The 23,186-nt window shown below is 40.7% G+C and overlaps 1 protein-coding gene across 1 annotated transcript in view; it reads left to right on the forward strand.

Annotated features, from left to right (window-relative positions):
* The window catches only part of RPS6KA2 (ribosomal protein S6 kinase A2), a 104,218-nt gene that overhangs the window by 53,224 nt on the left and 27,808 nt on the right, over nt 1–23,186 (forward strand). Inside the window, exons 10-13 of the mRNA XM_086743461.1 lie at nt 4,967–5,031; nt 14,388–14,490; nt 19,159–19,289; nt 21,127–21,252. Coding sequence (XP_086599587.1) covers nt 4,967–5,031; nt 14,388–14,490; nt 19,159–19,289; nt 21,127–21,252 — 425 coding nt within the window. The remainder of the gene's footprint in view (nt 1–4,966; nt 5,032–14,387; nt 14,491–19,158; nt 19,290–21,126; nt 21,253–23,186) is intronic.

Raw genomic sequence — 23,186 nt, forward strand, 5'->3', positions numbered from 1 at the left:
ACATTCTACTGTTACTGCTTGCAGACACTTTTATTACAGGTGTAAAGCAATCTTAGATAATCAAGTTCTCACTTATTAACATGAGGCTACTTTTATATAAATCCTTGCATTCTGTAATGTGTTCAAACTGGCAATTTGATCTGAAAGCATTATTTATTTTATCTTTCTCATGAGACTGGGATGGCATGTAGGAATATTTGTAGGCGGTAGGTTTGGTTGTGCTGATTATTCTTTACAGATAGGTTTGATGACTAAAGTGAAGTTAAAGAAACAACCAGAAACCTAGAGGAAGGTGTAACATTTGTGGTGATGTGATGTACCATCATGTGCTGCGGTCTGCTAAATACCCATCTCTATGCCAAGAAATGTCCATGCCCATAAAATCACAGAATCATGGAACAGTTTGGATTGGAAGGGACCTTTAAAGGTCATCTAGTCCAACCACCCTGCAAGGAGCAGGGACATCTCCAACTAGATAAGGTTGCTCAGAGCCCCGTCCAACCTGGCCTTGAATGTCTCCAGGGATGGGGCATCTACCACCTCTCTGGGAAAACAGAACTTTCCTGTTACTCCTGTGCTTCTCTTTTCTCCATGAAAGCACATCTGTTTCCAGTACTACTATGGATTTCCAGATGGTTGACAGATGGCTGAAATGTGCTGAGCAAATCCAGAGGACTCCACCATAAGAACTGGTGTCTAACTTCTCCCATGGATTTCTGCTGCAGGATCAGGGTTGCCTCTCCAGGCTCCCAGAGCTGTCCTCAGTTGAGAACCAGGCCACACACTGCTGCCTGCAGCCACAGCACACAGCTTGCGAGAGAACCATGGATTACACCCGTAGGTCTTATGGCAGGGAAGATCAGGAAACAAAAACTGCAGGAGGTGCTGAACCTTTTCCATGGTGTAAAATCAGCTGCTGGGAATCGGAAGTCATTCACTCTTTGCAAAATTATGCTATTACTGTCCTAAATCTCTTCGATACATTAAACTAACCAGAGATGGAGTCATGCCGTAGCACTCTTAACAACATATTCTCTCTGTGCCAGAGCTCTGAAGTGGCCCCAAGTGGGAAATGCAAATTTTTCAAACAAATGCCTGTGTCAATGGTATGCCACATTCCTTACTGCATGCTGCAGTCCTTCACTGATAGAAGTAGCTATGGGTGAGCTTTTCCCTTGGTTCCAGTTTCTGTGGTTTTTGTGGAAAAAAGAGCAACAGTAGCAAAAAGTTTGGCTTTCAGATGGATCATCTTGAAGAAGGCAGGTCATTCCCATCACACAATGATGTATTCATAAGCCTACAAAAAAGGGAAACAGTGAGGACAAGACAGAGTAGAGAAGATTGAATGCATCAGCAATTATCCTCAGTCTAGGGAATGCTATCAAAAGCTTACAACACCTCTGACATTTATCCCAGTCCTTCAAAATCAGTTTAGCACTTGCGTTTCACCCTTATGTACTTGTTCTGTTTTGTTTAGTGGTGGGGCGGGGGGAGCGGGGCTAAGGTGGTAGCTTCTGTAGGAAACTGCTAGAAGTTGCTCCTCTTTGTTCAGTGGACTCGGTCGGGCCTAGGGCAGACCTGCTGCTGGCCAAGGCCAAGCCGATTGGTAGCAGAATGTTCCGTGATAACGCCTCTGCGATAACATATTTAAGAAGGGGAAAACAAAAAAAAAAATGAAGAGAAGATGTGAAGGAGCTGAGAGGGGGCAGAGAGGGGGAGGCGTGAGCCTTGTGGGCCTTGCAGGCCTCACCCTGTGGCCTCCCACTGGGAGGCCGACTGGGCTCGACTTGGCCTGGCCCGGCTGCAAGAAGTGGAGAGGAGGTGAGATGTGAATGAGATGTAAGAAAGATCCCGAGAGGCGTCTGCCAGCCTGTTATGAAGAATTTTTCTTGTGAGAGGAACGGCTGCAGACGCCAAGGTCAGTGAAGAAGGAGGGGGAGGAGTAATGCGGCTCCTGGCCAAGATTCCCCTGCAGCCTGTGGTGACGACCATGGTGGAGCAGGTTGTCCCCCTGCAGCCCATGGAGGTCCATGGAGGAGCAGAGATTCACCTGCAGCCCCTGGAGGACCCCACGTCAGGGCAGGCGGATTCCTGAAGGAGGCTGTGGCCCATGGAGGGCCCGCTGGGGCAGCTGTTCTGGAGGCACTGCACCCCGTGGAAGAGATGACCCACACCAGAGCAGTTTCATGAAGGACTGTGGCTCATGGGAGGGACCCCATGCTGGAGCAGGGGAGGAATGCGAGGAGTTCTTTCCCTAATAGCAAAGCAGTGGCATGAAACAACACATGATGAACTGACTGCGACCCCCATTCCCTTTTCCCCTCTGTGCCGCTCAGGGGGAAAGGCAGTAGAGATAATGTTAAGCCCAGGAAGAGGGAGGGGTGGAGGGAGGTTATCTTGTTCCCTGTCTCATTCTCCTGATAGTTTTAGAAATAAATGAGTATTTTTCCCCACGTCGAGTCTGTTTTGCCCGTAACAGTAACTTTAAGGTTTTCTCCCCATCCTTATCTCAAACCTTGAACGATTTTTCTTATATCATCTCCCCCTATTCTCTCAGAGTGTGGGGGGAGTGGGAGAGAGACCGCGTAGTCTGGCCCCAACTGAGGCTGAACTACGACAGTAGTAAAGAGCAACAACTGCACCTTATGAAGTTTCCGGTCACCACCACTGAATGCAAGACATTTTTCTGAAGAGTTGCTTAATGTAATTCTCTTCAGGGTGACTGTGTTGGTTTCACATTTCTGTTGGCATTACTAAAATCAAAATGAATCTGCCAAGGGTATCTAGTGTAGAATTTAGACTGTGCATTGAAAAAACATGCTGAGGAAGACATAGAACAAGTCTTATTACTGTCTAAGTCTTAGTATTTTCTTGTTCAGTGCTCAGAGGCCATAAACAACTGCCTAGGGATGAGTGAAAATAGGGGAACCATATGTGATACTTCACCCAAATTCTCTCCCAGCAGCCTACACCTGCTTTAAGCTCAAGCAAGGAGTATCCTGAACCTCTTGTGGTTTGTCGATGAAATAATCTTCAACAGATTTCATTTCAACATACTTTTCTAGTCTCCTCCTGAACTCATATAAATATTTTGCATCCACATAATCTTTTCCAAGGAATTCCATGTCACACAACTATCTTTTGCCTGAGGAAACATCTCCAGGTTGTTCTGAACCTGCTTCATGCTAGCATCATTTAATGACCTATATTCCTGTAGTGGAAAAGATGTGGAAGATTTAATCTCTATCCCCTTATTCCAAATAAGCATGACTTTTTAGATCTCTGTCATATACCACCTCAGTCATCTGTTTCCAGGTTGAAAAGTCAATCATTCCATACCATTCCTTGTGGCCCTTTGATAAATATACCTTTTTATAGGTGAAAGTGTCAACTATGTTCCATACTCAAGTTGTATGTGTACAACTTATTCAGTGGCAATGTAATTATTTTCTCCCTTGTGTCCTCTTTTCTCTTTCTAAGATTTGATTTCATGTTGTGTTTCTATAGAACCGTCCATCACAACCCAAAAACTTCACTCCTGAGGGGACGATGATCACCTCCAAGTCCATAATTTTGTATGGCAGGCTAGAATTGTTTATTCTCATATGTGTCACTTACATTTGTTTATACTGTAAGATTGCCAAGATGAGGAAGTAATCAGAAGAACATTCCTCTTGCATTACTATCCAGCAGACCTGACAGACAATCCTGCATGTTATGTTCACAAAGTGTTTGCTTTTCATATCCATTCATCAGTAGATGTTAAGAAGGCTGTAGGAAGCCATTCCTGACCAGTGGATTTTGGCAAACATTGGTAATGTCTTGTACACAAGGAGAGCAGATGTCACATTTTATAAAATCTTGAGTTGACAAGACCTTTCTAAAGCTGCTTGTAATGTTGATCTTTGGAAGTACAAATACTGCATATAAAAAGCTGAGTCCTCTGAGGTGCTGAGTGCCTTTGCAAGGTGCTTATGAATCCTACATCCTTTTGGGAATCAAGGATGCTCAGCATCCTTGTAAAGAAGAGCTGGGTACCTTTCAGGAACTGATTCCAAAATATGCAGAGCAAAGCCTTTGCTTCCACATGTTACTTCTCTTACTGGAAAATGAAAAGTGCTATTAATAAAGTCAAATCAACCCCAAAAATGGCATGCTAAATCACCTCTGACTGTTGTTTAATTATTATTGAGCACCTGTTGGTTTTTGCAATAGCACTGAAGCAAAAAAAAATTAAACTAAATGAATAAAAAAGACAATCTTCAGTGAAGACATAAGGGAAAAGTAATGAAGGAGTTAGATTCATTACCAAATCTCAGAAGAGTTTCCTATAGAGTAATGTAACAGAAACTTAACTGTGAAGGAAACATCACTGAGAGTGATGATTCTGGTACTCACAGGAATCTGAAGATGGTATTTGAAAAGAGGGAACCTAAAATGTTGGCTTACCTCAAATCATTTGGAGACTTTTGGTATTTTGAGTCTGAACAGGCTTTCCTTGCCTGTGGAGAATGGGTAATTAGACAAAATTTGAAAGTCAATGCAGATAGAAGGGCTGCCACTGACGGCAGGGAGCAGCAGCAGCCTTGCCGTAGTATCAGGACATCTTGGGGCCCCTCTTGGCCTCACTGGTGCCTGCCTTCTGCTGTGGCTGAAACCCCACATCTCGTCTGAAGCCTGAAAAGAGCAGCTGTTCACCCTTGACACCAGCCTCGGTTAGAGAAAAGTAAAAAAAACCCTCAGCCATCAGATTTTCATTACTGAAGTGCTCTTGTCTGTGTTGATGGTAGTTTGTACTGTTATGGCAGTTGCATAGTTCAGGGTTTCTTGACTAGAAGAAATGTTTAGTTGGTGACTCTGACTTTGTCAGAAGAAAAGAAGGGACAGGGAGGAAGACTGGAGCAGAGATGTCATGCAGCACTCTTCTAAGCATGACTTCTTTTTGATTCTTTTATTCTCTTGCCAGGTGCTGGATTGGATGGAGTGGAAGAAATTAAACGTCACCCCTTCTTTGTTACTATAGACTGGAATGTAAGTGGAATAACATTTTTTTAAATTATTTTATTATTTTTCTTAGCTAAATTTTTTAAGACAAACTGCCATGCTTAGAAAAAAGATGCAGTGAACTCTAACTTAGAGAACCCAGGAGCTAGTGCCTTTTAAGTAGGTGCCTATGTCTCTTGCATATATATTTGGCAGTGTTAGGTTTATGGTTGGACTTGATGATCTTAAAGGTCTTTTCCAACCTAAATGATTCTATCATTCTATGAATACATTTGTTCACATACCTACAAATGAAAGAAATAGAAAGCTGCTTTCGACATTGCCGATTTTTTCTAACTTCTTGTCTCTGTTTTGTCTGATGGTCTGGCTTATCATGGTACTACTTGAGGCTATTTGCAATGCTTTGGAGAATAATTTCCACATTCAAGTCTAACAAACATGATGCATTTATTGTGGGAGCTGGACTGGAGTAAGAATGAGCAGCTTTAAATGAAAGTATTCCTGCAAAAGAAAAAAGAGCCAAAGGACTGGCCTTGAAAGAGGTACTCCAGAGGGAAGCAGTCTGATGTTCTAGGTCCCTCCATATTTCTGCTTTTATGTTCCATATTGAAATATTTGTCCCTTCTCACTGGGTCAGGCAAGCTGAACTAAATGCTAGTCTTATTCTTTCCAATATCAGGGACCTCCAGGAATCCTTTTCTCTCTTGGAATTATTCAGTGCAGCCCCAGATCTGCTCTTACACATCTGCCAACAGTAGTTCCAAGGAGCTCCAGGACCTCCAGGTGCACCATTTTCCAAACACAACATGGTGCTACTGGGCCTGTCTGGGTATCCGTAGAGCTGGTACAGCAGGCTGTACAGCAGATTGTACTACTTTATGCTGGGGCAATCATAAATCTTCCAACAGGATAGCTTTGTTAACCCCTTCTTGTCAGTCTTGGCCTAAGTGACCACATGACAGGATCTGGCCCTTCCACTATATTGCAATGGGGGCTGCAGAAAAGCACAACATAGATGGATTTTTAGAAGGGTGATTTTACATCACTGAGTATACAAGTCACAAACAGCAACTCCTGTTACAAGCGGTTGATGTTTTATTGAGGTGAGTCATTAATTTAGCATCAGCACTCAAAACTGGAACAGCAAACATTTGACCAAATGTAACATGGTTCCGATAAGCCATGTCAGACATGATTAACAGAATGGTAAACAAAGATTTATTTTATTGCTCTCAGCTACAACTCATGAAGTTGGCGGTAGAGATTAGCTGAGTATTCAATTTAGACTTGCAACAGGTTAAACCTTTTCACATTTTCAGCATCATATTTGTTCAAAAATAGACAAACCTGAAGGCAAACACTTTTTGTTCTTGATCTGGACATCTGCCAGGGCATCAGAGCTCCTGTTTGACACATGCTTTAGAATTTTCTGATTTAATTTTATCTGGCCTGTGTTATGGTGTTGTTATGTCTCTTTAATACTTGATCTGAATTCACTCATGAATGGTAGTGAAACAGATCGCACTGATGCAGTTCTCACTATAAATGCTGGTAAAACAGCATGAATGTATGTGGCAGGGCCATTCTCAGACCGCTGCCCAGGGCTTTACAGTAAAGCTGATGCCTCTCTGAAAGCACATTTTGTGCTGCTCAGGTGGCCTTTGAAAGGCCTACAGAATAATTTATTTTGGAAAAACTCTTGATTCTAGTTTGAATTGCATGTTGGAGAGTTGGCATGACTCATAAGCATGTTAAGAGATGACCAATAAAAGTGGAGTTTGAGATTTTCCTTTATGGCCGAGCAGACTTTTGGTCCCATTACACATGTTCTAGAGTCTAGATTCTTTCCTTTTCTGCTTCTTACTAATCATGTATGAAGACTTTACATTTATGAACACATAAGTGAAAAGAAAAAAAAAAAAAGAGAATCTTGAAGAGTTGGGTTTATTATTATTATTATTTTCTGTATTCCTCTGATATCTCCACAGTCCTCAGCTTTGCAATCAAAATACGGATCAGGTGCATACGTCTTAACGCAATAAGGAGCACTGGAGCAGTGAGAGGGTTTCTCCTTCTTCTGTTTGCTAGTGGAGCAGCTCAGTAACTCATCACAGAGAAATGAGGCTCTGCATCTTGGAAAGGTTTTCAGCAAAGTCAGTTCTGGACTGTGAGACTCCTCAAGACCACCTTCTCTCATGATGATTGGTGATTGTTTCAAGTTCAGTTCTTCAGGGAATAATTTCATGCCTCTCCTAAGGAAGTTATACTTCATTTGAAAAAGTTCTTATGGACAGGTTAGGGAAATATCTACCATGAAGAGGCTAGGTATGCTTCAACATGACTTGAAGCTAGAGAGGAAGGTGGATTTTATTTCCCTTTGATGTCTTATCTAGCCCTCTAATTTTGCTGTAAAATGTAACTGTAGAGAGCCATCTTAATACAATATAATTAGTGCTTATTGCACTCTCTTGGGGACAGATGGATCATTACTAGACAGATCAGCTATTATCTTGGTAATATATTGGTAATATATTTTCTCATTTAATCCTAATTTTACTATCACTGATGGAGATCTTGGGAGGCTTATCCAGCTACAGCAGCAATATTGTCTACATTTCAGAGTGGCGTGAGCCAGCCTGGCCCTGAGTGGAAGCCAGGACTTTGCCTTAGGATGATCATCCAACCAACTGTTAACATGTTCTCCATGAACAAAAACAGAGCAGAGTTAGAGAACAGAAATGGATTAGGCACAGATGTTTAGTGCTGATCTCTGTACTGTTGCAGGAAAGAGTCCCTGATGCCCTCATTTTGTTCTTCCATGTATACAGAATCGCTCGCCTTGATTTGCAGGCAGTCAGTAAACAACATTGTAGAGGCAGGACATGAATGTTGATTTATTTTATACCTTGGTAATATAAAGACCTCAGGGAGCAAGACGCAGGCTCTCTTCGAGACCTTCTGAACTACCTTGGCCACTGTGATAGACAGGACTGCTGCAAGTGACAGTGTATAGAAACTTTCAGCGACTGTAGGAAAACAATACTGCATCAAGAGACCCCTTCTCATGAAGGATCAGAATGGGTTAGCATCTTCTAGAAACCCAGTGTGAGATAGGTCTTTTTTTAAGCAAGATTTTTCCTACAAGAGTGACGTGATAAGCAAGAACAAACTGCCAAGTTGCTTCATCTCCACTTAAAACAGATTCAACGCAGAAATTAGAGTTAACTGGTTCCTTCCAACTTGTGTACCAAGTCTAGATATCGCAGTGATGAAGTCATCAGAATTGCCGACAACAATGTATAAATTGAATCTTCACGTCAGAGTACTGTCAGAGCTGTTCCCTTGGGGTTTGGATTGGGGCTTGGTTATTGTCTCTGTGACTGAAGTGTTTACTTGTTGGATCAGTCATTTCCCACTTGTTTCCCATCTTTCACTGTCTTCAGACAGACACAGCCAGACAGTGTCTCGTTTGGACGAAGGCAGCAAACACAGTGGAAACAACAGAGGCAGTGTAAAAAAAGCCCCCTGTTATGCTGCTGCAGATGCTCCTGGCAGGCAGAGCAGTGCTGATAGCGTATGACCACTGCAATAGGTGCAATCACGGAAAACACGAGCGTGGGCAGAGAATGACGGTCCTCCTCCCGTCCTTTCCCGCAGCTGCTTTACGTCATTCCCATGTTCCAAGGTGCCGTTCTTCAGTACAAATCTCCAGCGATGCTAAGTTTAACTTTTGGTGTGTAAGTATCACTAAATGAACTATGGACAGTCTGACACAGAGTTTTTAGGCCCAAACTTAAATTGTGGCAGAAGCTAATATCTGTATGAGTCTCGTCTTTACAGCTATTCTCATCCAGTAACAAAATTCTAAATTCCCACTTCCCAGGGTGAAAAATAGGTGGCGGTTTCTGCAAATATCAGTCTTACTGCTTTTGTTGAATCTAAGACTAATTGTTTCGAACAGATAAAGGAACTTCCTTGAAAGAGAAGGAAAATGTTCGCTGAGCTCATCCTGGAATGAAGGAAAAGGGAGAACCAAGATAAAGAAAGAATAACATGGCAGACATGGCCCTGAAAGAACAGGATGATACCATAAATCTGCCAAAACAAAGAAATACCAAGATAAGCTCAGGGAGAATAAAATTGCTAATGAAGCTGAAAAGAAAATTACTTGAACTATGAGTGAACTATCCGAACTAACATAGTAAAAATCACACCCTTTAGGTTAGGTAGACCCCTACTCACAAAAACCCCCTGCACACTGAGCATGCACTACCAGTTTAAATGAAAGTGAAGAATTGGTTAACCAGCCATTATAAAGACTGACATCAGTGAACTTAGAGATAAGAAGATTTTTGCATCTTTCTATCTATAAAATAAATCCTGTGTTATGGAAAAGGTGTGCTAGCTTTGTGAAATATCACTTGGCACCCATCTTTGCACAAACATGAAATAAAACAATACTCAGTGTGTGAACTGGTTTTATGCACACAAGGTAAAATAAACTCAGATTTGGGACAACACTCTGAGGCATTTAGTAGGCACTGTGACACCAATTCACTAGATCCTTTGTTAAATGAATGGACTGTCTTTCATGATCAAGGCTGAGATTCACAGGAAGGAGATTAGATTTCGAGCTTCTTCTGAGTTTTACCTGCTTTCTACCTTTGCACCCCATTTTCTCCCTAAGAAAGACAAGCAGATGCAAACTTAGTTGACCTTAGATAATTTCACTCGTTGGCTCTGAGAAAGCACAGCCTGGTTCCTGATTTTTTTTTATTACTGTTTCTTCTTTCCAAGTCATGCATAAAGAATTTCTGACTTTTCATTGAAAATGAAAAATGAAATCTGTTTTTGCAGACTGCAGCCGGAGGAGTGGGCTGTAAATAGTAGTTTTTGCTTAGATGGCAGGTTAAATTGGAACTAGAGCACATGACATGCTAGAAAATTAACTGTCAAATACAGCTGAGGGAAGGAGTGGGAAGAAAGTGAACTGAAGTTCTATTTACTTCAATATTAATCAGAGATCAAACTAAACTGAAAATGTGAATTATTTAATTGCAAATTTTACCAACAGCAAAAAGTGATCCCAAGGTCCAAATTCTACTAGCTTTTCTGTAATTTGCAGGCAATAACATTGAGCCATTAATCTAGGAGAGGAGAAGTGTTTCAGAAGATAGTTCATCCTTTTGTCTGCTTCTTGGATTTTCTATGACAGGTATATGTATCAAAGGAGTTTATTCTCACACTACAAGTGCGTCACTGTGGAGGGTAGCATCTTTCTATTTCTAGAAGGTGTCTGAAGAACAATTCAATTCTTCATCAAAGAAACTCAGTTGAGGAAATGACTAAATAGTTTTTAATTAAATTAAAGCTTTTTCTTTTTCTTGATATTTGTCAGGCATACATACAGGGAATTTACATGTCTGGGGTTTTTTAGGAGTGATTTTTTTTTTTTAAAGATAATTAAAAATTAACTGCCAATAAATATCAAGAGACAGACGCATGTCACAGCATTTTGTTACAAGTCTCTAGCTGAGTCACAGTCCTCTGTGCTGAGGAGGTCTTCAGATGAAGCTTATATCAGGGATCTGGCAACATACATTAAGAAAAGGTAATTGGGACCTGGGGGAAAATTAGTTATTAAAAAAAAAAAAAAGAAAAAGATTTTTGTCCAAATCAGAAAGGGAGTTGATAGAAGCTCGTAGTTTCTCTAACTACTACAGAATTGTGTTGTAGTTAATTAATAGGTACTTATTAAGCTGAAGGTACTGATTATCAAAGTCTCAGAAGGATGAGAGGGATTGATAAGTAGACAGAAGCATGGATATGTATCCAGGTGGGAATATCTAAATCAGTACTTTCACACCTTGCAGTTCATCCCCCTCATTCTATGGATTACGCGCTCCCTCTGCACAGCCTCTGGATCCGATAGCCATGTGTGGTGTGCAGTGATTCCTGATACCTGTCAGTCACGTTTCTCTGTGATAAGTCAAGGCTGTGGCCAGATATAAAAAAAATGGGGGTGGAATGTGGGGGGTTATTCTTAACTGGGAAAGAGAGAGAAATGGCATTCTCAACAACACATTAAAGGCTAAGGAATACACTCCTTTATGGATGTGGAAGCAATATGGAAGAAAAAAAAAATCTTCAACTTCTTATACCCATGCAAAATAACACACAAATAGTGATCCTAAGCACCCAACCTGAAATTTAATGCTCCAGTTAGCACTAACATATCCAAAGGCTCTTTTTAATGTCTGATAAGATGCCCTAAAATAATAATTTGGATATGAAAACTGAGATTTAAACTGGCACAACTGGAACCTTGTTCCCATCAAAACAGGTGGTGGAACTCCCAGTGACTTCTGCATACAGGGCCAGGATTACCATGACTTGGGGTGTAGATAACTATTTAAACTTTACTGGAAGTTACGTGACAGCCTGATAGAAATGGTCAAAGACTATTTGAAACTGAACTTGTTATGTCATTTGCCACTCTGGTTGGTTTCTGTTGAAAGAGATCAAGGTTGATCCATCAGCCCCAAATAATTTTGGGACCTCAGTAAGAGATAATGGGTTAATACATTTCGCCTCAAATTAGAAATATTCTTGGAAAAATCCAGAAGGATCTCAAATCCTCCAAGAGATTTGTTCTCTGTGTGTACAGAAAACAAGGGCTGTGATTCTTATTGTTTTCTTAGATCAACTTGTGTCACGTTGTGTTTTGTAGTCTACAGGATGCGGGTTTTTAAAGGAAGAAGCATTCTGCCCGCAGCAAACCTTCAAGTTTAACTGTGTTGGGCTGCCCTGTGGTTTAGTTCGCTTCAGTGAATTAGCTTTGGTTGTAGTGGCTCACTCAGAACACTGGAGCCAGTGTGGGATGGGAAAGCCCACAGATGACACTGCTCTGCTTGTTCTTGTTCCTCAAAGATTTCATTCAGTTACCCAATTCAAGAGCTTGGGGGGAAAAGATGTTTTAGGCACTTTACCTTTTGCTGTTCCTAGTCGTCTAGTCATAAACACCAGAAATAGTTTTTATCACAAGTGGAAAAGGGAATGGAAAAGGGAGTCATCCAGGTTGCGCTCAGAGGAGGTGCCTTTCACTCACACAAGCAACTTCTTTGTTTCCATCCGCTCCCAGCAAGCGAATTTGCGATTACACATCTTTAGGTGGTGTGTGACTCATGATGAATCTTAAATCCCTCCCTAGTAGTGGAGGATGTGGGTTAGGGATTCAAAATACAAATGTAGCTCTAACAGCACTTAAGAAACTACAGATGGGGGGAGGAATTAAGAGGCCAGAGAGAATATGGTTACGATAATCAAAAGAGTGCATTTCCCGAATGATGTATGACTCTCAAACATTTTCCAGTTTTTGGACCTCACAGGATGAGGGGTGCATTTCATTCAAGGAGGAAGCACGTGTGTGTGACCATATTGCTTACTGCAATTGTGAATCAAGACAAATAAAGGGAAGCTGGAAGCAAATAGCTTTCTCAAGATGAAATCCTAGCAACAGAAAAACCTCTAGTAGGTGCTGAGCTCTCTTTTAAAGTTCTGTGCAGACAGAAAAAGATGTATGTTAATTACTAGGTTGATACTTTTCAGTTGATGAGTGACACTTCCTGCTTGAGACTGCAATTGGCTTTTAATTATTTGGAAGACTGGCTTTCCATTGTGGCTCACAGCAATTATTCATCTCTTTTTCTCTCCGAAGATACGGAGCAGTTTTACGCAAGCAGAAACTTTTTATGGTGAAATGGCCATTAATTATGGCAGAGTCATTTCCAGCCTCACCATTCCACTTTTCCAAGGAATCATAATTCAACCACAAAGATATGCTTTATGCTAATGCTAATATTATGCTACAGAATGTCCTGCCTCAAGAACCTTTATTTATCTAAGCAAAATCAAGTTCAAATTATGTTGATATGTATATATCTTAGGTTTGACCACATGCTTTATGTTACAGAAGTTAATTCACCACAAAACCCGCAGTTAAAAGGAATCTTCTACATGCAAGGAGTTGGACAAGCATCTATTAATCTCCATTAAATATTTTAAAATATTAGCTCATTATGGAATTGTTTTAAGAGCTAACCTGAAAATGCATATTACAAGTGGTCACAAAATTGAACTCCCCAGCTCTTATTATAACTTAGATTAAATGTTATATTTATGCTCAGACATGTTAATTATTGGGCACTGTCTGTGGCAACTAATTCAGCCCTTTGAAACCTGAGAACAGAAGCATTGCTAGAAAGGGGATGCAGTCTAGGGACTGAAACGTGGGGCAGGGAGTCAACCTGGAGCTCTGTTCCCCATGCTGCCATCAGCACAACGTTCAGTTTTGGCCCTTTCAAGCAGAAATGACGCGAAGATGAATGAAATCAATGTGACTCTTTCCATTAACCTCTGTGGGGTTTGGATCAGATCCAGATGTGGTGCCCCTTAGTTTCTTCATCTCCCAGAGTGTGTGTGTGTATGAATGCTTGCAAAGGAGCACAGTGAAGCAATTTCTTAAAGATCACTAAGCATGAGTAAAGAGGCCATGAATTCCCTGGTAACAGAGGCAGAGTATTAGCATGCATTTATGGTGACCATTACTTGTGCGATCCCTTACGTGCCCCCTCACTCACCAGCGCGAACTCACACACCTAGCAGTGCTTACCTGTTGTATACCTTCTTCTCTTCCTGATGTTTTCCCTTGGTTTTGCTCCTCTGCTCAAGCCACGTTTAGGCCTTCAACGTGATTCCCCATCAATCTGTAATGCTTTCTTCCTAACATCTTTGGATGGGAATTTCCACTGATCCTCAGCTGGGACCCCCTTCCCTTGTACCAGATATGTCAAAAGAAAAAGTCTCTTGTTTAGCTTGTGAGCACCAGGCAGCCAGGCCTGTTGCTCAGCTCAGTCTGGTAGAGTGTCGAACATCTTGCTAGTTCTTGACAAATAAGAAGTGCCAAACCAGCCACCGCTTTCTAGCGGTCCTTTGTGCTCGTTGCCGTTACTGTATTGCTGAACTCACCCCTGCGCAGTTTCCTGGTGTCACCATTGCACATTCCAATCCTGCCCTTCAGACCAGTGAATATCCAGATGCCTCAGCTGGAATATTGTGCCAGTCTACAGGGTAAGTTTTTACCAGAAACATCTGTGTTTATAGTCTGGATTCCAGTAACTAAAAAGTGCAGGGACCATCCAGGGCACAGGTTTTAGGCCAACTAGTCAAGCAGGAGCCAGAGCTATGGACATATCATCCTTTCCTGTCATTCCTGGAAGGATGGCACAGAGCTGAGAGAGGACAGCCTAAACAAAGCAGGGAGCCTATCTGCAGATGTTGAAGGTGTACAGCTTGTTGACTGTGATCTGTTCTTCTCCTTGTAGAAACTATACAGGAAAGAAATCAAGCCGCCTTTCAAGCCTGCCGTGGGACGGCCAGAAGATACCTTTCATTTTGATCCAGAATTCACATCTCGGACCCCCACAGGTTAGTAAGGTGGCACGAGGGTAGTGCATCTTTTCAGGGAGTAAATTCATTCTTCTTTCCCCTCCCCATTCCAACAGGGTCTAAAAGTCTGCTCACCTGGGGGATTACTGTGTTTTGCAATGTCCAGCAGGAAGCAAAGACTGTTTTGCATTTCCCAGAAAAGCAGCTCATGAGCATTTCACCAACTTCACATTAATTTGTCTTCAAGAAGGACAGATTTCACATTTTTAATAGGAAAAATAACTATTGATTTGCTATTTTGTTACTCTTATCATTAGCTGAATTTAACTGTTTTAAAATACTTCGACTTCAAAGAACTTTGCATCTCTGGAAGTTAGTATATAATTATATATTTCATAGATGTTTTCTTTAATTATGAAATCCCATAGACTATGGACTGTTGGAAATTAATGCATGGTTAACAGTAATGAAGAATCAAGTTCTCAGACCAGTGGAGTTATGCCAACAGGCAGTTTGGCCTGCAATAGTTAGAAAACCCTTGCAGTGAGAATGTTGTTCCTGTAATTTCTGTTTCCTAACAGGAATATCACATTTTGTGCACTGTATATATGAAGGTGATGGTTGCACAAAACACCTTCTTTCCACTCTTCTAGTTGAAAGAAGGAATATCAGTAACCTCGGAGTGGTAATCCTAGTTGTAATGTTGCCTCTTGCTAGACATGGGTAAGCTACATTATTTTTCTGCCTGTGATATTCCTCTGTAAAGAAGTACCTATTTATAAGTTCTAAAATATAAAAATTTAATTAGCTGTTGTTTGTAAGAGACTTTGAAGATGGTGAGCGCTATAAATATCACATAGTATTGTAATAATCAAGTATAAAGTCTCGAGCTTCCTTAAAACTAGCCCAACCTAGCTCAAACCTCCTTTCATGAGGTATGAAGTAGTGGCATCTATTCAAAATCTTTTCTCTGTCTTGGTTCCTAGGTTTTTTTTGCAAGGATGTGCCAACTTTCACAAGCTATCAAAATATTACACTCTGGTTATTTGGGTCCAACTGGAACATCCACCTGTCTCCAGTATATGTTAGTCATGTTCTGATATTCCTATCCCACTGCATGGAAACAAGTGATCTTTGGATACCAGACATTTCACACCTTTGATTTTAGCTTTAATTCAGATTTCAGAGGAACTCATTTCTCTGAAATATTGGAGACTTCAAGTTAATCTGATCTTGAGAGAAGCGCAGGCTGGTGCTGCCCTGGAAAGTCTCTGAGAAGCATTGAGAGTTTGGATTGCTTTGGAAGTTCACACTTCATTTGTTGTACTGGCATGAAAACTCTCATACCTCATGCGTGTTCTGATGCCCAAGGTTGTATTTTGCACTCTACATGTTACTACTGCTGCCTAATTCAATTTGATATCTCATGCAAGACACTGAATTAGAAGGTTTGTCTTGGGAGGTGACTGGGATGGAGAGATAGCCTGCCTCAATTCTGCTTTGTGCTATTACAGAAAGCAGCCTGAGAATCAAACTATGTTCTTTCAGAATTGATATGATTGGAAGTGTGAAACCCTTTACACTTCCAGAGTAACAGAAAAGTTCTTGCAGACTGGCAGCATATTTTGCAGCCCCTGACTGTTGACTGGTTGGGTCAACTAGAAGGGAAGAGCATCACAAGAGTGTTTGGTACTGGCTCATATTGCCAGTTGAATCAAACAAGAACCTTTTCTATTTTGTGGTTTTTTTCTGTCATGACATAGGTTCCGTATAAGCTTACTCTGTTACTGAGAATGTACTCAGACATAAACCACTGTAATAATTCCTATTTCATGATGATAATGCCGTCATGGTGTTTAAAAGAAGATGTCAGAAAGATATTGCCAAGGAGGGGGCACAGATGGATACAGCCATTTTGCACTCTGTCTTTATGAATGAGTCCTCCTGTCTGGAAAGAGGTTTATGTCAAAATTTTGGATCCAGTAACTTGCCAGTCCAGCAATTTGTTGTATGTCAGAAAGTTTCTCCAGCTTGGAGGTTGAAACGGCTTTCTGCAAATTCCACCTCAGCTCTGACCATGCCAAAGATGTGGTTTCTGACATTGACTGTTCATCTCAATGGATGTAGTTTCACATCACTTTTTTCTCAGGGATTCATCTGAGTTGGAGTTGCTTTTTCTGGCCACTTGTTTCCTAAGACCACCACTGTGGACTCACATCTCGTTTGTGCTGACTCAGCTCCTCACAGGGAGCAGGAGACTGAAGCAATCCGGGTTATAAATGGTGATTTGAGCACAGATCAAACTAAGATCATTCTAGTGATCCAACTTAGACTTCAGTCCACAAATGTTTGTACTGCTGTAAGTGATGGGGCAGCATGCCGTAGCCAGCAGGGATGTCTGAGGCTGGCTTTACTGCTAAGAAAAAATATTTAAAATTGCACCTGAACTATTTAAATTTCCTCCTCTGCAAATAAGATAATAATGTTTGCTAACCCCAGTGGAGAATACTGAAGTAAATTACTTAAGATTTATGAAGCCTTTGAAAATCCTGTAAAGTTAGACGCTCTAGTGGGACAAAGCGTGGTGACTTTCACAGGGAGAAAGATTATAGATTATAGATTAGAGGAAGATTATACAAGATTGGTGTTTGGAAGTGGGTCTAATTCAGACATGTGAAATGATTCTGGATTTATCAAGACTAGGAAAATTATTTGGATTTCATAGCTATCAGTTAATTAAGATGATTTAAACATAATTTTGCACTTAACACAGATGTTTTAACATTTCATTCATCTGATGGGCATATCAGTTGGTGGTGATGAATATTTAATATTGAACACCAAATAATCAGTATTTCTTCTACAGTGTTTGACAAAGAGATTAGCAGTGAGTTATGAAGGAACAGTTATTTTTAAATAGAGATGACCTAGTGCTTACGTTTTAGAGCTGGATCACAGCTTTTCTGAAGTTCAGGAGTGTTCAGATTTGAATTATTGTCATTTCTTTTTTGAAACAAACATTATTTCCTCTTAATTAATCCCTCTTGGAAAATCACTGTTGTATATACGGCATTGTAAGAAGTACCCAGTGATGCAAGAGGTCTGGTGTGATTCATCTATGTATTTTCAGGGAGAGTGCCCATCAATACACGGAGATAAACAAATACCCCACGTCATTTTACCAGAAGACAAGCTTCTCCACGTACTTTGCAGTGAGGTCTGACTTGCTGTGCTTATTTCTGACTCCTGTTAAAGCTGAGGTGGCTTTGTAATGAGACATGGAATTAGCTGCAGTCTCAGGGCTTTTTTTTATTTCTGAGCAAGTAATCTATTTTTACCATATTCTGGCTTCAGATCCTTTATTCAGTTGATTTATACAAGCAATGTCCCCACAAGGAAATACATTCTCACGTATTTTCAGGACCTCAATCAGTACTCAGTCTTCCACGCCATTGCCCTTCACTCTAATGGGTGGTGCTGATGGTGCAGGTAGGTGAGTCAGACATAAGGTCCAGTGGGAATGTGTTTTCTTTACTCTAGTGAAACTGGATATTTACACACTCATACAAGGAGACAGCTTTCTAAAGGAAGTTCAGCTTTGTAACTTTGCCATGGTAAACCACATGTTGCACTGCAAAAAAAATGTGAAGGGAGGAGGGGACAAAAAAAAAAAAGAACAAGTAAAAGGTGATCACATTTGAGTGCTATAGTAATGAGTTCTGTAATACCCAGAAAGCTACCCAGTTACCCAGGAGTGGTTTGCAATGCAACACTTACTTGCTTATGAAAATCCCTGGGACAAAACACAACTGGGGAGAAAGATGTCTTCAAAGCTTTTCAGAATTTTAAGTGCAGTGCAGCTCTTCTTGATTTGGCAGGCTGTTTCTCCCTCTGAGTAGTGACATAGGTACCACAAACTGCTCTCTAGTTATTTAATTCCAAAGACAGAACAATTCAGGGCTCTCTTCTCCCCAGCTGTTCCTCCCCTGGATTTGCCGTGTCAGGGGAAGAAGTGGGGAGAAAATCTCTGAAGGTTAGTTAAAACACTCCTACCCATTTTGTTCACCTGAGGACAACTAAACCAGCATCTTCCCTGGAACAGATCCCAGCTCTGCTACAGAAAGATCCTTATGAGGCTGCAAACCACCTCTACTGGAGCACCGTGCTTTTACACCTGCTTCAGGCCCTGTCTTCTCTACATTCTCCTGACCCACACAACATACCGTATTACCCAGAAAGTACTTTAGCCTTTGCAACTTCTGTAGTCAAGGTGTACTGTGAATGACAGATATAGCATCCTCCAGTTTTTTTTCCACTCCCTGGAGAACCTCCATTAAGCCACAGGGGTGCCTTGCCTTGACCCATCCGTCTTTCTCCTAGCCTCGCCGTCCTCTCCCTCTCTCTCTGTGCAGACCCTGGCACAGGCAGTGCTTTGCCTAAGAATGAAGATGCACTGTGAAAAAAAGTCTGGATTCAAGAGGAGAGATCCTTGCAAACAATACCCCTGCACTGTTCAGATCCAGAGGAAAGGGATGGAGAAGGCACCAAACCCTTGATATGGAGGGGGGATTATATTCATGTGTGTCTACCACTTTAGCAGGATCTGCTGTTGACTGGCAGGGGTACCTTTGTCTGTTGCAGGTGCTGTGCTATTACTTTCTGATCTTTTGTGCAGCTCATTAGGCCATTTTCTTCCTTCTCCTACAGATTCCCCAGGTGTTCCTCCAAGTGCCAATGCTCATCATCTTTTCAGAGGGTTCAGCTTTGTTGCCTCTAACTTGGTGCAGGAGCCTGCACAGCAAGATGTGCACAAAATCACCGTCCATCCAATTGTGCAGGTACTGCTGCTGAAGTTACACTTCACATTTGATGGGCAGATACATATGTGCCTGGTGTATTTAAACTGCCTTAGCATTCTCACTGGTATTTCACAGCTACTCAGTGCAGGTAGGAGGTGTTTACATGCAGCATGTAGGAGGTGGAAAATGTGAATTTTTTTCTAAAGGCTTTTATCTTTAAGTTCACATTTTCCACAGTCTTTACAAAGGAAATAGGAGTTACATCTTATCATGACTGAAATGAAAAGTACTTTTGAATACTTGAAATAATATTCCAGTTGTGCATACTGGGCAGGTAACGAAGCGTTGGTTTTTCAGTGAATGCATGTAATTCTCAACAGTTTTATCTTGGATTCTATGATACAGTCTGTGTTGGCCCAGGGGCTCAATAAACTACTGCTTAGGCCCCCACAGACACCGAGCCCAAGCTTCTGGGTGGAAGAAGCTGCCGTGTTCCTGTTGCTATTGCACAAGAGCCTGGCTGTGTTCACATTACCCAGAGCGGCTTGATGGGGAAAGGACACTTGCCAGACACTTGTTTCTTTGCTGCCATTGCCCTACAAAATACTCTCCAGTTCTTGTAATTTAAACCAGAAATAAATTGCCACAAATGGCTCGATACATCAGAGGAATGGTGAATTGGGAGAAAGAACTGGGCTGCTCAAAGATGCACCAAAGTTTCCCACGAGGGAAATGTTCCTCTCCTACCCACAATCAGAGGTATACATGCCTCAAGGAGACAGCCCCTCCCTGTGATTTTCATAGGTTTTCATAATTTCCATCCCTATTTTAATAATTTACAGTGGAATACATCATATTCTTAAAGATTCTCTTATGCAACAGCAAGTGAAATGTTACCCAAGCAATTACATAGTGGTAATTGATCTAGTTGAGGATGTCCCTGCTCCTTGCAGGGGAGTTGGACTAGATGGCCTTTAAAGGACCCTTCCAAGCCTAATGATTCTATGATTTTCCTGTGGTTTGCTTTGTAAAAACATATTGAAAATTAACATGTGCATGTCTTACAATTTAGAAGGTTCTGTGTGGTTTTTGCTAGTGAGGTTACATTTTTAGACAGAGGATCCTAGAGGATTTTTAGAGTCATTTCTTGAGTCCTGGGATGGAATTCGCAGCAAAGCCTCAGATTTCGGTTTCACCATCTAACCAATCCACCTGCCTAGACATTTTCCAAAGGGCATATAAGCTAATGATGATTGTACGTTCTATACCCTTCAACAAATAAAATTTGAAATTTTAAAGTAGTTTCCTATTATTTCACTAGTAATACATTTTCTTAAATTAGGTTGGCTTAAAATAGTAGCTTTTCTTTCACACAGAAATTATAATTAAACATATCCTGGAGAAGACCTCCAGTGGTCTGGAGGCTCACCCTATATATGGGGTATGTGTTTTGAAGACTGTGAAGCTAATGGTAGTTCCTAAGTTATCTAGCCTCTCAGTGATTAAAAATAAGTTTATATTGTCAAGATATGTGGGTTTGTCAGGGGATTTAGGCCCACAGTTTCCTGTGAATTTCCAATAGGAAGTGATTGTCTGCATTCCATAAATAGTTTAGAAAATCACTGGGGTTTTTTTGTCATTACTTCTACATGGACAACTCCATCTTACAGACTGGAAAAAGGTAAAAAGGTAGGGGTCACACTTATTTAAGTAAAGAGTTTCAGAATTTTTTTAACTGGGCTTAGAGAAACTGCGAAGGACAAGAGAGCTCTGTGAAGGAGATGAGATTAAGTACTTCCTTTATTAAGAAAAGGCTAGTCCTTGCTTTTACATACCCATGTCTTCATTACCTTGTTTCTTTTGTCTTTCCCTATAGCAGTTACATGGGAACAACATTCATTTCACAGATGGATATGAGATCAAGGAGGACATAGGAATTGGCTCCTATTCAGTGTGCAAGAGATGTGTTCATAAAGCCACAGAAACAGAGTTTGCAGTGAAGGTAAGAAAGCCTTCTGGTGGATGCCAGAAATGTGGTAGGGACTGTAGTTTGCTTATTTCTTGTGTTCTTGTTGGGTTTTTTTCTTTTTTTTTTCCTTTTGGAAGATGACAGGTTTCATGATAAGCCTTATATTATTTCTCACACCTTAACCTCATGAAGTAAAATTCCTGGATGGAAAAAACCTTATAGTCTTGCATGGAAATCTTGCTAATCATTTCAGCCATGCTCCTTGCAAACTCAACAAGATTTTTAACAGATCCTACACTGAAACATCAAAGATAAACAAAACAATGCATAAAAGGATTGCAAAGTTGAAATAGCATTTTATTCTTCTTTCTCAAGTTATTTAGTTCTGGTATTTTAATTGTAATTAGGCAGATTTGTCAGTGAAAATCATGATCACCTTCAAAAACTCAGATTTCATGTTGTCTCCTTGACATTCAACACAACATGCTACACAAAGGAGCAAAAGGCAATGTTCAGCAGATATTTGAAATATTGATTCAGTGGCTTTTAGTTGGATATTAAAGACAAGTCAGTGAACTTCAAACTTGGTCAAGCAACACTACATAAAACAGAGTCACTGCAGCTGCAGAGGCCAGGAAGCTGCTAGGATGTAGGTATGAGGGAACCTTTTCTGATAGGGAAGAACTTCAGTAGAATTGCTTTGGAAGTTCATGCTCAGAGGACTAAGTCATGATCTCTATTAAATGCTATTGAATAAACAGTATGCAGCTATTACAGAGGGAAGAACAGATCAAGGCATGTGGCAAGTGGTTGTGAGGTTACGATTCAGAGGAAGAGTTCCAAACATTCAGTTTTCCCTAGGAAAAAGGCGTAGCAATTAGAACACTCATATGATAGAAGAATATTTCATGTTTTTGTTATTGTACCAAAAAGAGACAAGATTGGATTAAATGAGGAATTAGTATAATGAATTTGAACAGACACGGACAGTTAAGTCAGATCCTTTCCTTCTCTATGATTTCATGGGAATAGATTGCTTAAATGAGAGCAAGACAAAAAGCAGCTCCTTGAAATCAGTACATAGAGAAATATATAGACCAAACTTGCAGTAAACAATGTATTCTAGCCAGTTGCCACTCTACTTTTCTTAAAATTTTAGAAAAGATATGTAAATTTAACTTATAAATGACATTGTGTCTTTGCTATTAAATGAGATTATGAGAGCTTAAAGAAGTGGTCCAGACTGCAGTCCATGAGATAAATAAGCTGCAGGTAGTCAACAGAATAATATTAAACCTTTTATTCAGTCTTATTTTCCATTACAAGACTGATGATAATGCAGTACCCATCAAAGTCCATAAAGTTTTGGTGTCTCCCTGTGGTGGCCACAAAAATCTGGAAACTACTAATAACTGACAATCTGTTGATGTTGCTGTTCAAATAACAGCTGATTTTTCTAGGCTACACCATAATTAGGAGCATGGACCTACCAGCAGGTCCATGGGCTTGCACATGAACATGCTAGAATTTTCATTTCTAATGAATGGAAAAATGAAATTTTTCCAGCGTCCAGGTCATTTGTCAACAGATGGCATTATGTTATAGTAGATATGCGTTCTGTGTAATTAAATTACATCTGTGATGGACAAAATGTATGTTAAATTAAAGTAATAACTTTAATATTTTATTTATATCAAGTATCACTGACAGCTTTATCAGTGTAATACAGCCAGCATGACACCAAAATAGAAAGAATTTGGTCCTCAAAGATGGCTGAGTGCCTGAGTCCAAGAGGGTCCAGCACCTACTCAGCAGCTGGGGGTCTGGAGTACCTCAGAGGATCCAGAGTAAACTCAACATGTGGAGCCACCCAAAACCCCAAAAGAGTTCAACACTTTGATTGCTAGATTTATGCCTTTTCCCATTTTTATTAATCTTTCCTCTTTTTATTTCTTTCTTCCTCCACT

Source organism: Chlamydotis macqueenii, chromosome 3, assembly GCF_036417535.1.
Source record: "Chlamydotis macqueenii isolate bChlMac1 chromosome 3, bChlMac1.mat, whole genome shotgun sequence".
In the NCBI taxonomy this organism is placed as follows: Eukaryota; Metazoa; Chordata; class Aves; order Otidiformes; family Otididae; genus Chlamydotis; species Chlamydotis macqueenii.